Source organism: Panthera onca, chromosome E3 (genome assembly GCF_046562875.1).
Source record: "Panthera onca isolate mPanOnc1 chromosome E3, mPanOnc1 haplotype 2, whole genome shotgun sequence".
Lineage (NCBI taxonomy): Eukaryota > Metazoa > Chordata > Mammalia > Carnivora > Felidae > Panthera > Panthera onca.
In genome coordinates, this window is record NC_138354.1 from 23,468,366 (window position 1) to 23,483,098 (window position 14,733).

The 14,733-nt window shown below is 50.2% G+C and overlaps 1 protein-coding gene across 1 annotated transcript in view; it reads left to right on the forward strand.

The window, feature by feature from the left end:
* COG7 (component of oligomeric golgi complex 7) overlaps window positions 1-11,640 on the forward strand; it is an 86,095-nt gene extending 74,455 nt beyond the window's left edge. The window contains exons 15-17 of the mRNA XM_078440339.2: window positions 3,115-3,229; window positions 5,194-5,337; window positions 7,802-11,640. Coding sequence (XP_078296465.1) covers window positions 3,115-3,229; window positions 5,194-5,337; window positions 7,802-7,968 — 426 coding nt within the window. The 3' untranslated portion in view covers window positions 7,969-11,640. The remainder of the gene's footprint in view (window positions 1-3,114; window positions 3,230-5,193; window positions 5,338-7,801) is intronic.
* Window positions 11,641-14,733: the final 3,093 nt, after the last annotated feature.

Below are 14,733 nucleotides of genomic sequence, written 5' to 3' on the forward strand. Positions count from 1 at the left end.
ACAGAATAGACCCTACAGGGGAGTGGGGCAGTTCAGGGTCCTTTCCTCCATTCACCCCTGGGAATTGACAGTCACCAAGACATCTGCACGTGGCCTTTCTTGTCCTTCCTTGCTGCAGTCTAGCTCTGTCGCTCTTGGAGGTCAATGTGCATGACAAATACTGGGTAGAGGTAATATAGTCCAGCTCTGAGAGACATCTGGGATTCTCCAGGGTGATTCTGGGATAAGCAATCTCTGCCTAATGCTGTCACTTTAGAACCCACTGCTGTGCCAGTTATGACTCTATTGTAAGAGATACAAAGGAATTTTAAAAGTGACCCTTGTATGGTTAGACATGTCTGGTGATCCTACCAGCAGTACCGAGGAAGATGGCATTGTTTTCTCTGTCGGTTGGGAGGGTGTCCAGTTCAAAGTGGCAGTCACTTTCCTCCCGTTTTCCAGGCCATTACCTGATAACCTTTACTGATGAAACTATTCAGATGTGGGCTGCTTTTCACAACAATGGCAATAACCTTATTTTTAGAATTGAGCCAGTATGCATTACAATCTAAATTGATTCCGGAAATGATGATGCTGGAAGGGACTTGAGAGATTATTGAATGATCTTAAGGAATCATTCCTGAGGAAACTGAGACATGGAGGAGTAAGGGAGGGCCCTTTTCCACCTGGCGTGACGCCCCTGAGTTACAGATTGTCCCTGGGGGCTGGTGACGTGCACTCAGGAAATGAACACTCATCGAACCCACACTGTGTGCAAGCTCAGTGCCAGGCTTTTATCAATGCCATGAGTTAGCGCGCCATCTAGGCAGAATTTTATCTTGACAACAATGTGAGCTGGTCGGCAGTAATGTTTCACAGGCCAGCAGCAAGGCTGTGGGGAGTGAGAGAGGGGCAGGGAAACCATTTATCCAGTAGCCACTCTGTTAGGACGCCAGGAGCTTTATGCATGTATCACAGCATTAATTTCACCCTTGGCACGGCCCTTTGGAGTAAGTATGAGGTCATTGTCATGTCAGAGATGAGGACACCAGGAAGGTCACACGGTGGTAGAGCCAGAACTCAAGCCCAAGTCCATCTGACCACAAAGCTAGCTCTTCATTTTTCCTGAGTCACTGAGCTTACCCAAACAGGATATCAAGGAGTATTTATTGCGTATGTGAGAACGGTAGGAAAATATCCTCAGGTGCGATGGTAGGCATCCCTGTCTGCACTGATTTCCAAAAGATGAATGTCGACAGAACTCCCGAGGGAGACCTGGAGTCATGGGAACTGTCCAGGGACCACAGCAATCCCCACCATCTAAGCCAACTCGTTGAAGTTTAAGATACCAGGTTATCGAAATTTGGCACCTAAGTGACACTTTGCCTCCTTGGTGAATGCCCTCTCCCACACAACAGCCGCACGAACATGATATAGGGGCGAAATAGGAGAAAATGCTTTGAAAAATGAAAAACACTGTAGATGTGAGGTATAGTGATCCTGACGCTTCATTTCAAGTACAGCTGGGTGTGTGGATTTAGCCAGAAGGTCATGGCTACAGGTGGGAAGTATACCAAACACAGGAGCACTCCCCAGACTCTTTGCACATAGTCAGTATTCAGGAAGTACCTGTCACATGGAATCAGAATGGAGAAATCCCATAGCATCCTTTTCTTCCTCCAGCCTTGTGGGAAAATGATGAATTCGTTGCCATTTGCAAGCTGAAAGGCATTGTGATGGTTGTTATTAGTGAGGAAAGTGGCCCACTTGTCTAGTTTGAAATTTTTTATTTTTTTTTACATTTATTTATTTTTTGATAGAGACAGAGCACAAGTGGGGGAGGGGCAGAGAGAGAGGGAGACACAGAATCTGAAGCAGGCTCCAGGCTCTGAGCTGTCAGCACAGAGCCCGACGCGGGGCTTGAACTAACAGACCGCGAGATCATGACCTGAGCCGAAGTCGGACGCTCAACCGACCGAGCCACCCAGGCGCCCCCCACTTGTCTAGTTTGAATGAGAGACTGTACTAAGTAAATGAAAGGAAAAAAGGCTGACTTCGTTTATTATACCATCTGTGTGTACCTCTTTAAAGGGAGAGCAAACTACTCTGTTTTGTTAGCATGATGGACCATAGGATGTTTAGACTTACTATAGCCAGCCCGCATTCAGTATTTGGAAATGTGTGGAATCTCCCTCTGGGCTGGGAGATTTTGGGGGTCTGCCACCGTGTCGGTGTGTGTGAGGCCAGGAGGGGAAAATCTTACTTGGATAATCCTTGGACTTACATTTTGCAGAATCAGTATCAACTGTAAATTTAAATGTATGGGATAAATATAGAACCCCCCAAAAAGCAACAACAGGGTCAAAGCCATTTAAGAAAAAAACAATATGTTGTCATAACTTGAAAATCAACCTCATTTGTGAAACAAAAGCATATATTGACCTTAAAACCAAAACAGGCATGAGTTTTAATAGAAACTGGTGTCTGAAGTCTACCCATGATGACTGCCATGTGCGTCTGACAAACACAGGACAAACACTGTATTATTTGTGGGCTCATCCCAAATGTCTTGTAATCCGGTCTTTTACGAGCCCCTACCAGCCAAGAAGGTGGTGTTGATCTTTATTTTCTAGAGTTTGTATTATCCAAACAACAGTTTCCCTCCAGGTTAATTCATAAGTAGCTTTTTTCCCCCAACAAAATTCCTTTCTTCTCGTAGTTAGAACATTTCTAAAAGAGAGACCCATAGCCAAGTCCAGGAGACAGGATTTGAACTCTTGCTTGGCCATGCACTTGCTGACCTTAGCACCTTACTGGTTTGGGATCTATGAATAGTAATAATAACTTGTTATTGCTTGTCGGTATCTATTACCTCATTTGAGGTAGAGATTGCATTGAATGCATTCCAAAAATAGTGAGGCCATTAGTGTGAGGATGAATCTGTGATATACATGCAAGTTCCCATTGATTTTTTTTAGGTGCTGTCGTAGCAGTCAGTATTACTGCACACTGGAAAGATCAGGGGCTGCCCCAGGCCTAATGGTTTTGTCTGCACCCTAAATGCCTGCACGCGAACGTACTGCAGAAATAATTACCTGTGTTAGTGTGGGCTGAAAGTGCTTTCTTCTGTTTCAGATTGGGCAGTATATCATGTCCCTCCCCCTGAATCTCGAGCCTTTTGTGACTCAGGAGGACTCTGCCTTGGAACTGGCGCTGCATGCTGGGAAGCTGCCCTTTCCTCCTGAGCAAGGTGAGAAGGGCCCGCCAGAAAGCAGGGAGGGGGCTCGCTGTAGCTGCCAGCCTCCCCCTACCCGCACACGCGCCTCTCCAGACTCCCTGGGAGAGAGTTGTTGAGACTCTAAAATAGGGACAGGAAAGATGGGGTCCACCTGATGTACCCCCCGCCCCCCTGAGAAACTTCTGCAGGACAGAGTAGATTAGGGACAGGGTGACTGCCTCACCGTGTGCCAGGTGTCCCTGGAGAGGGGCTCCGCCAGTGCCCCTCAGCCGGGGAGGCAGTGGCACGAGGGTCCGGGGTCCGGGTCACACGTACTCACTGGAGGTGGAAGCGAGCTCTGCAAGGTTCCCACCCGGTGAATGCGAGCCCCTTCTCTCTGGGAACAGTGGCACCCAGAACAGTTTTGCTCGTGAGAACAAACATAAACCCTTCACCATAGAGGTGATGTTCCTGTCCAGATGCCTCTGGCCACAGCTTGTTCCCAACCCCCCAGGGTTCCTAGATCTCTAAACCGACAAGGTAAAATGACAATGAATTAAAACTTTTCCTTTTTCTCATGATCTGGGCCTGGCGAGGTTGAACAGGGACCGTATACTTTCTGATCAACAATCATCTTATCCTAACATTGGATATTATAGGCCTCCTTCATAAGGTTGGACAAACAGAAAAATCATGTGATATATAAAAGATTCAGCAGCTTAAGAAGGTATCACAGAATAAAATCACATCTGGTTCTGGGGCGGAAGCCCTAGATTTCACGTTCTTGGCCTTATGCTTGTTTATGTTCATCCTGTCTTGGTTTTTAACTTTCTAGTTTGTGCTTGTTGTATAGATGCTAGATATCAAATAAGGTCATGGGTTTGAAAGAATAAATCATGACGTCCTATCATCGAACATGATGGTGTTTCCGTTTTCCCACATGCCCTCTGGATGCCACTGTCTGCACAGATGATATTTGACATGCAGCTTTATGTTCTGTATTATTATTATTATATTATTATTATTGGTGGTGGTGGTGGTGGCGGAAGCACTTTGCTTACCTTCTAAATGTACTATTATTCAGTGCTTGTCCCCATACTTTTTTGTTTGTTTTAATGTTGCTCTCCTTCCTCCCCTTCTTCCCATTTCTGCTATCAGGTGGCCACCTTCCTCCCACCCCCCAGCTCAGGCCTGTGTGGCCAGAATGGCTGCTCCGTCCTCCCCCTTGCCCCGCCCCAGCCTGACCGGCTCTCCCCGACGTGGGCTTGTCACATCGCAATCTTGCTGGGATCTCGCAGCCATTGCCTGTTTCCTCTGACATGGGGTCCACGTGGTTCTCAGGGAGCCCTCTGTGACCTAGCTCTGTCCCCCAGCACCGCCCCCTGCTGCGCCCCCCTCCATACCCCTTCTCCCTCCCCATAAGTGGTGTGACACCAAGAGTCACTGTGTGCATAGCACCAAGTGTGTGGCACACACACTCGACCCGTGCCAAGGCCTCTGGTGATTCCCATAGCAGCCCCGGAACAGCCCCGGAGGGGACTGTTGTCCCCTCCATTTTACAGCAGACGGCGAGCATCTCTGAGAGGTTGGGCGGCACCCAGCTCATCAGTGGTTGGTGGCCTTGGCCCAGGTCTCAGTCCTGACGTGCCACCTGTTCCCTGTTGGCTGTGACCACTCTCCCGCCTTCCCAGCTGGTGTGGGGCTGCCCTCCCTCCAGGCCCTCATGGCTACGCCCAGTCCCCTGCCTTTGGGAACACAGAGATCACTCTCCCTCCCCTGACTGTTTCTTCTTCTGAATCCTCTTCTCACTCAAGTCGATACCAGTTGACCTAAGTTGTGATTGTTTTCGGTTCCCTGCATTCCCCACTGAGACCACAGCTCCCTGGCGTGTTTGTGCATACAACACGTGCTGTGGGCCTGGTCACTCGGAAGGTAAAAGCTGTTGGCGATGGGATTGTCCTGAGCAGGACCTTCTGGTGACCTTTTCTCCCTCCTAGGGGATGAGCTGCCTGAGCTGGACAACATAGCTGATAACTGGCTGGGCTCCATTGCCAGAGCCACCATGCAGACCTACTGTGACGTGATCCTGCAGATCCCTGAGCTGACCCCGCACTCCACCAAGCAGCTGGTCACCGACATCGGTGAGTTCCCCCCCACCCCCAGGATGGGTGATGGGAGGGACAGCTGGGACCCGAGGCATCTGTCGACTCCAGCTCTCCCCTTGACTTCACCTCTGGGCTTGGCTGTGGAGCGTGTTACAAATGCAGATTCTCTAGACCTGGCCCCCAGGGATTCTGGCCTTGTAAGTCTGGGTTGAAGGCTGGACGTCAGTATTTGGAAAAACGTCCTGGGGGATCCTGATGGGCTGCGAGGCTGAGCGCTGTTAAGGGGAGCTTCAGTGAGGCGAGTCGAAGTAAGTGATACAGACGTGTGTTGTGCTGCCTTGTCTTCTGCTGCTGCATTTGTATAATCACCCAAACCAATGTTGTCACCACGCACCAGGCATGCCAGGCAACGAGCCGAGCCCTCATACCCACATCCGGTGCCATGTTCATGTTCAGAGCTTCCCCGTAAGGTTGGCATGTGACGGAGGTCTCCCCCTCCATCGTGCTGAATAACGAGGCCACCTACCTCGAGGCTGTGGTACCTGCCTGCCCCCTGGGTTAGAGGGGCACGTGTCCACCTGCTCCCACCGGCACCCATCCCTACAGGATGTGGTGCTCTGAGGCTGGGGTGCTGCAGGCAGGTGGAGGGGAGTCTCCCCACTCTCTTGGTATCATTCCATTGACCTGTCTGCTCTTCACCTGAGGCAGCTCTCGGGGTGGTGGGGAGAGGGTGGTAAGAGCCTCGAAGATCATCAGCTCCCTGGGGACCTAGAAGAGCTTTGACCTGGATGGACCACAGGGCCAAGCCGCAGAAGAGATAGAAGTGAGGCACCTTCCTCCAGGTCTCAGAGCCACTAGTGACAGAGCCAGGCCCGGAATCCAGGTGTCCTGGTTTCATTCCACCGTCAGCTCTCAGCGGTTACAGAGGAACAGCCAGCCCTTCTCCACGTCACTGGGCACAGTGTTCAGGGAAGACGGATGAGGAGACTCAGGGGCTCGTAGGTGGTCCCTGTTAGTACAGACAGAAGCACTGAGGACGGAACGTGCCGGAACTAGTGAGACGTGGGCATTGCCCCTATTATTTCTCTCTCTCTGTTCGTGTCCCCCTGAATCCTGTTCCCCATTCAGCAGTGACGGAGCATCTGTTACGTGCCAGCTGCAGGGCGTGGAGCTTTCGGCCATCCCTGGGTTTACTGAGCTCACACAGTGAGGAGTGTGGTGAGGAGCCAGGAAGGTAGGGCTGGTGTGTGAAGCTGCCAGGCGGTGGCACCACAGGTAGCACCACAGGGGAGGGCTGTGGCCACCTTAAAGATAAATTAAGCATCAAAACAAAACCCAGACTCACTCTGCTGGTCAAACAGAAGTGTCATGGGAGACCGTGGGCTGCCACTCTGATGCAGCTCCTGGCTCCCAGTAGAGTGGAGCTCAGTTACGGATAAACTCGTGCGGCGACAGGTACCTGGCCAATCGCTGGCGCCCTTCCTGGGAAGCAGCCCATCCTGGGCTGGACATGAGCCAGCCAGCCAGTCAGGGCAGGAAGCCTCCAGAAGACACCAGGGAAGATGCAGGCCGCGCCTGGAGCTGCGGTCCCGTCAGCGAGAAGACATGAGCCCCGCCATTGACGGAAAGTCGGCAGGCGTCTGCAGGGCATGCCAGGGGTCTGCGGAGGAACCAGAGAACGCCGTAGGCAGCTTTCCTCAGGTCCGGGTTGTGCCTGCCCAGGAAGGAGGAAGTCGGGGCAGCGCTCGGTTACCAGCCGCGACACATGCTTCCATGGCGACACAGGCTTTGTCCCTTTTCGTCCTCTCTGACTACATGGCATCGACGGAAAGAAGCAGAGACTCAGTGAGAAAGGACTTCGCTGAGCTCAGCCCAAACTTGGAAACCAGTTTTCTCCTTCCCCGCTCTGCCAGTGTTGGTTAGAGTCATGGGGCTGCTTTTTAGGAGGACAGAGTCGTTGAACCATCTCCTGGAGATTCTCACTGCTGTGGTCTGGGTGGGCGCAGGAATGTATCCTCAGCTGGTGCCCCAGGGGGTTAGCGCGGGAACTGCAGTGCACTTAGGCACCGACCTTGACTTCGTGGTGGGGATTCTGCTCACAGAAGCCCTTGTGTCCCCTGACTCGGGTTCTCCATGTGGCCGGTGGGGTCCACTGGGGAGTGTGGCCAGGAAGTCAGAGGAGTCCCACTATAGAGCTTTGGGTGAGGTCAGCTGGTCCAGCTGGAGCCGAGCGTGTGGTTGGGTGGTGGGGACGCTGTGGGGTGGGCCAGTCCTTTCTTCAGTTAGAATTCCTGAATTTGGGCCGAGCTCACAGTAGGTTTAATCCTCTTGGGAAAACCCTCAGAGTAAAGGCCTGGCTGATGGGGGCAGAGTGGACACCCAGCATCTTGGGGGTCTTGGGGTGGACCTCTCTGTTTCTCACTCAGGAAGGCCTCTAGGGCTCTGTCTCACTCGGCGCTCAGTCTGCTTAGCTGTGTCTGTCCGCTCCCCGTCCCCACAGATTACCTGATCAACGTGATGGACGCCCTGGGCCTACAGCCATCTCGCCCCCTGCAGAACATTGGGACACTCTTGAAGAGCAAACCCGAGGACTACAGGCAGGTCAGCAAAGGCCTGCCCCGTCGCCTTGCCGCCACGGTGGCTGCCATGCGGGGTGTGGAGTACTGACCCCCACCCCCGGACACCCAATTAAGAAGAGGCACAGGTCTGGGGTCCTGGGGTCACAGAAACTCTCCAGAATGGAGTTGCTCAAAAAATCTGCCCAGCGTTGGACAGGGTTTGTCTTAAAAAGATGCGGTTCATTTGTATAATCAAAAAAAGGGGTTGTAATTAGAGGTATATTATTTATTAGAGCAGGGTTTTCAGATGATTTTCTAAAAGATCCGATTTTGAAAATGGAATTGATAAATATTGTGAAAAGAAAGCTGTTTTCTTTCCTCCATGCATATTTGGGTGCCCCCCCGTGTGCCGTGCTCCAAGCACCAGGACCCGGCCGGGAAGGAGGGGAAGAGGCACAGAGAAGGTGATGTCAGACCGTGGCACCAGGGAAACAGAGTGCATCTGGGGGAGGGGCAGCCCCCACAGCAGCAGGTCAGACAGGTGTATGGCAGTGAGGGACCCGTGTGGGCCAGGCCCCGGGGGCACGTCCAAGGTCAGTGGCATGGAAGTAGGAAGTCAGGTCAGAGGGGCGGTGGGGGCCAGACCACAGACTGGCCTGTAGGCCGTGGTGAGGACTTGGGCTTTTGCTTTGTCTTGTTTTGAAACTCACGGATCATGTGGATTCTGTCAGGGTTTTTGCCAGTAGCTTCTGTATCTGTTAAGACTGTAATTGGCCACAAGTAACAGAATAGTGTAACTTGAGTGACTTTAGCAAATAGGTGTTGATTTTTCTCAATAACAAGAAGTCACACGGTGGTGGCTGCGGGCACTGACTCAGTGGCTGGATGGAGTCAGGACCAGGACTAGCCTCCTGGTGATCTGGACCTTTTCCTCGTGTGCCTCCTCCCGGTGGGCTGACTCCTGCAGCTGCAGGTATCACATCCGCATTTTGGTGGGTGATGAAGGCAGAGAGGGCATGGTCCCTTCCACCGTGGAGGCAGAGGCCTCCCCGCTGGCCCCCGCAGCTTTCTCCTTGGCCTCACAGGCTGTTTCTTGATCACCAGGCATCCCCCCGGCTGCAAGGGAGGATGGGAACGTGGGGTCAGGGCTGGCTCCAGCCAGGGTTTCTCAGCCTGGGCACTATTGTCGTCTTGGGCTGTCCTGACTGCTGTGCACCAGATGCTGGTGGCACTCCCCAGCTGTGACAGCCAGAAAGGTCTCCAGACGTTGCCTGAGGGAGGATAGACTCCCCTCCAGCAGGGAAAGCCTGGCTTAGACCAAGCAGGATTTGTTGCCCTGAGGAAGCTGGGTTTCTGTGAGCAAGGGAGAAGGGGGGCAGTGTCTCTCGGCGTCCATTATTGGAATCGATGTGAAGCGTGTTCCCGCTTCTGGACACGCGTTACTTCTCTCTCCCTTATGCCCCTCCACAGCCTCCGAGGCAGCATGTATCATCCCTGTCTTACACCCGCGGGAACCGAGGTGGGAGAGGTGTAAGGGGCTTGTCTGGAGTCCCTGGCACCGTGGCTGCCGCAGTCCTGACCACGGAGCGGGAGGCAGGCAGCACCGCCTGGCCCCAGCTGGGTCCGCCGGCTCGTGCTGGCTCTCGGGAGCGGCACCGCCGCGCCCACGGCCCCTTGTGAACCAGCCCCTCCAGGCTGCCAGGGCAGGTGTCGCGCTGGCTCTGTCATCCAGGGGTTCCCATGCGCTCTGTCCTCACATCCTCGGAACCAGTTTTGCTGGCCCTGAAAGAACTGTGAGTCTGCACCAAGAAAAATATTTTGGTTTCTCATGTGGTGGATCACAGACTGTCCCTGGCAGGGATCGAGCCTGGCTCCTGCCTCGAAGAAGCGAGAGCCGGAAGCCTGGAAGGTGAAATGTGCTGTGGAAAGTGGAAATCTCTTTGGGGTGACCTCTGTGCCAGTGTCTGTAAGAGCTGCTTGATTCCTGGCTTTGCCACCTCCCAGCCATGTGACCTTGGGGAAGTCACATCAAGTCTCTGAGCCTCCTTTCCTAATGTGAAAAACGGGAGCCATGGTGGTCCCTAACTCAGGGTTATTTGAAGAGCCACCGAGATACAGCAGCGGGTGAAGCACATAGCAAGTGCACAGTGAATGTTAATTTCATAGTCTCCAGTGTCTGTAACCTACCATCCCTTTTGGGGTAAAGATGGGAATTACAGAATGCTATTTTCTGGGCACTTTGGGTCCTGCCAGCCTAACTTTTCAGCCCTGAAAGTCTCTGATGGCCCCAGGGTGGGAACAGGACAGAGCTCCTTTCTTCCATATCCGGAGGGATGAGGGGAACCTGTCTGTCTGCCTCAGAGCCTGCTTCGGAGATGGGGTGTCATCCGTCTTCACCCTGGCCCTCAAGGCTGCCCTACGAGCAGGGGTGGCGCTGCCCCCCAGCAGCCTGGCCTTGCTGTCACACGTCCGCACAGAGCTCTGGGGGCAGGGAGCACCCTTCCCACTCCTGCTGCAAAACATCCCGGGCAGAACCTCTGAGTTCAGGATGAGTATGTGGCCCAGGCCGACCCGATGGCCTTCATTCTCGGGGCTTTTGCTGGGACACTGTACAAGAAAGGGGAGCTTTTCTCCCACTGAAGTTGCTCAGCGGACAGAATGGAGTCTGGAACCTGTTGGGGTAAGAGCAGCAGCACATGGAGAGAACCTATTTGAGTGGGACATCAACACAGAGGAAAATAAAGCCAGGAGCTGAAGAAATAAATCACCCCCACAGCATCAGATGAGACAGTAAAGACGAAAGCCCTGGGCTCCTATAAGGGACCGGCATTCTTATGACCGCTGGCAGCAAGAGGATGAGGCTGGAGTTTTACCTGTCACATACTAGAAGAGTGATCTCAGGCATCTGACTTCACCTCCCTGAGTCTCAACTTACTACCTGTAACATGGAATGGCAATAGTTCTCCGTGGTTATGAGAATTAAATGGAATAAGACTTACAAAACACTTGGCCTGGCGCCTGGCATGGGGTGTTTGATACAATGTAGCCATTATTTGATGCCAACAACAAATAATAACAGTGGTGACAACTATCCCTCATAATAAAAGCAGTAGTCCTAGGAGTAAACGTGGTAACCACCAAGAACTGACTCCAGCCTGCAGACTCGCCTGGCCCCGAGCTGGGAAACCCGGCTTCCCCTGGGCCCTCCACACACAATCCCTGACAGTGCTGCCTTTGGCCACAGTGGCACCAAGTCTTTGGCACCTCCTTCCCCCACAGGTGCCACTGTGGGCACTTAATGGGAGGCCAGCTTGTTTGCCGTCCCAGCCAAGGACCCAGGTGTTCTAGACGGGCAGGAATGAGCCCTCAGATGCCCAGGCTCCTTCACGACTGGGGCTGGCAGGTGGTCAGCCATCAGCACCCGACAGACCCCTTTCTTCTTTGGCAACAGCTCCCTGATCGCTCTGGGGAGAGCCATCATGGTTCCCATATGTAGCAATTAAAAATACAAGACACTTAGTTAAACTTGAATTTCAGAAAAATAATAAATGATTAGCATAATATCTCCCAAATATTATATGGATTTACTTATATTAAAAAATTAATTTGTTGTTGAGGAGCCTGGGTGGCTCAGTTGGTTGAGCGTCACACTCTTGATCTTGGCTCAGGTCGTGATTTCTCAGTTCATGAGTTCAAGCCCCTCGTGGGGCACTGTGCTGACAGTGCGGAGCCTGCTTGGGATTCTCTCTCTACTCCTACTCTCTCTCTCTCTCACTCTCTCTCTCAAAATAACTAAACTTAAAAAAATTAATTTGTTGTTTATCTGAAATTCATATATAACTTGGCGGCCTGTATTTTATCTGGCAATCCTTGGAGCCATGTGATTCTGCTGGGGGCCACCTGGCCTCAGGTATGGGCAGAGGCTGACCAATCCAAGCAGCCTATGCAGCTGGTCACACTGATTGGTACAGAGATAAGCACATTACCCAACCAGTGACCAATGAGAGTCCACCTGGGAACGTGCTGAAACAACTGGAAAAAAGGTATTTTCTCCTGTTGACTGAGCTGGGGAGCTGGGGAGTTTGGGGTTGCAGATGGGCTTTCTTGCTGTAATGTAAGGAGAGCCTGCCTGGGAAAGCAGAGAGACTGAAACATCATTTGAGCTGCTTGAGATTCATTTAAGCCAGCTTGAGTCTTACTCTCTCCATCTCTATCCCTGCTATCCAAAGAAGTATAGTAGATGGCATTTGAAAAGTCATAAGTCCACTGCATCAAGGACAACCCAAAAAGAACTTTAAAAATCACCTGCTTGGATTTCCCTGATGAACATGGATGCAAAAATCCTCAACAAGATATTAGCTAACTGGATCCAACAATACATTAAAAAAATCATTCACCACGACCAAGTGGGATTTATACCTGGGATGCAGGGCTAGTTCAATATCCACAAAACAATGTGACTCATCGCATCAATAAAAGAAAGGACAAGAACCATATGATCCTCTCAATAGATGCAGAGAAAGCATTTGACAAAATACAGCATCCTTTCTTGATAAAAACCCTCAAGAAAGTATGGATAGAAGGATGATACCTTGAGATCATAAAAGCCATATATGAACGACCCAACGCTAATATCATCCTCAAATGGGGAAAAACTGAGAGCTTTCCCCCTAAGGTCAGGAACAAGACAGGGATGTCCACTCTCGCCACTGTTATTCAACATAGTATTGGAAGTCTTAGCCTTTGCAATCAGACAACACAAAGAAATAAAAGGCATCCAAGTCAGCCAGGAGGAGGTCAAACTTTCACTCTTGGCAGATGACATGATACTCTATACGGAAAACTCAAAAGATTCCACCAAAAAACTGCTAGAATTGATTCATGAATTCAGCAGAGTTGCAGGATATAAAATCAACACACAGAAATCGGTTGCATTCCTATACACCAACAATGAAGCAACAGAAAGAGAAATCAAGGAATTGATCCCATTTACAGTTGCACCAAAAGCCATAAAATACCTAGGAAGAAACCTAACCAAAGAGGTGACAAATCTATACACTGAAAACTGTAGAAAGCTTATGAAATAAATTGAAGAAGACACAAAAAAATGGAAAAAGATTCCATGCTCCTGGATAGGAAGAACAAATATTGTTAACATGTCGGTACTACCCAAAGCAATCTACATATTCAATGCAATCCCTATCAAAATAACACCAGCATTCTTCACAGAGCTAGAACAAATAATCCTACAATTTGTATGGAGCCAGAAAAGACCCCAAGTAGCCAAAGCGATCTTGAAAAAGAAAACCAAAGCAGGAGGCATCACAATCCCAGACTTCAAGCTATATTACAAAGCTGTAATCATCAAGACAGTATGCTACTGGCACAAGAACAGACGCTCAGATCAATGGAACAGAATAGAGAACCCAGAAATGGACCCACAATCAGATGGCCAACTAATCTTTGACGAAGCAGGAAAGAATATCTAATGGAATAAAGACAGTCTCTTCAGCAAGTGGGGCTGGGAAAACTGGATGGCGACATGCAGAAGAATGAACTTGGACCACATTCTTAAACCATACACAAAAATAAACCCAACATGGATGAAAGACCTAAATGTAAGACAGGAAGCCATCAAATTCCTCGAGGAGAAAGCAGGCATAAACCTGTTTGACCTTGGCCACAGCAACTTCTTACTCAACATGTCTCTGGAGGCAAGGGAAACAAGAGCAAAAATGAACTATTGGGACCTCATCAAAATAAAAAGCTTCTGCACAGTGAAGGAAACAAATCAGCAAAACTAAAAGACAACCAACAGAATGGGAGAAGATATTCGCAAACGACATATCAGATAAAGGGTTAGTATCCAAAATCTGTAAAGAACTTATCAAACTCACACCCAAAAAAACAATCCGGTGAAAAAATGGGCAAAAGACATGAATAGACACTTCTCCAAAGACGACATCCAGATGGCCAACCGACACATGAGAAAATGCTCAACATCACTCATCAGGCAAATACAAATCAAAACCACAATGAGATACCCCCTCACACCTGTCAGAATGGCTAACATTAACAACTCAGGCAACAACAGATGTTGGCAAGGGTGTGTAGAAAGAGGATCTCTTTTGCATTGTTGGTGGGAATGCAAGCTGGTGCAGCCACTCTGGAAAACAGTATGGAGATTCCTCAAAAAATTAAAAATAGAACTACCCTACGACCCAGCAATTGCACTACTAGGCATTTATCCATGGGATACAGGTGTGCTGTTTGAAAGGGGCACATTCACCCCAGTGTTTACAGCAGCACTATCAACAATAGCCAAAGTATGGAAAGAGCCCAAATGTCCATCCATGGATGAATGGATAAAGAAGATGGGGTGTGTGTGTATATATATAATGGAGTATGACTCAGCAATCAAAAAGAATGAAATCTTGCCATTTGCAACTACCTGGATGGAACTGGAAGGTATTATGCTAAGCGAAATTAGAGAAAGTAAAATATCGTATGACTTCACTCATATAAGGACTTTAAGACACAGAACAGATGAGCACAAGGGAAGGGAAGCAAAAATAATCTAAAAACAGGGAGGGGGACAAAACATGAGACTCTTAAACATGGAGAACAAACAGAGGGTTACTGGAGGGGTTGTGGGAGGGGGGATGGGCTAAATGGGTAAGGGGCATTAAGGAATCTACTCCTGAAATCATTGTTGCACTATAGCTAACTAATTTGGATGTAAATTAAATAAAATTAAAAATCACCTGCTTGAGGTCCTTCCCTTGGCCAGGCCCTTGCGTCCAAGCCAGTATGGATGCATCAGGGTGCATCAGGGCATTCCGACTGTCCAGCCTGACAAAGAACAAAGCTCAGG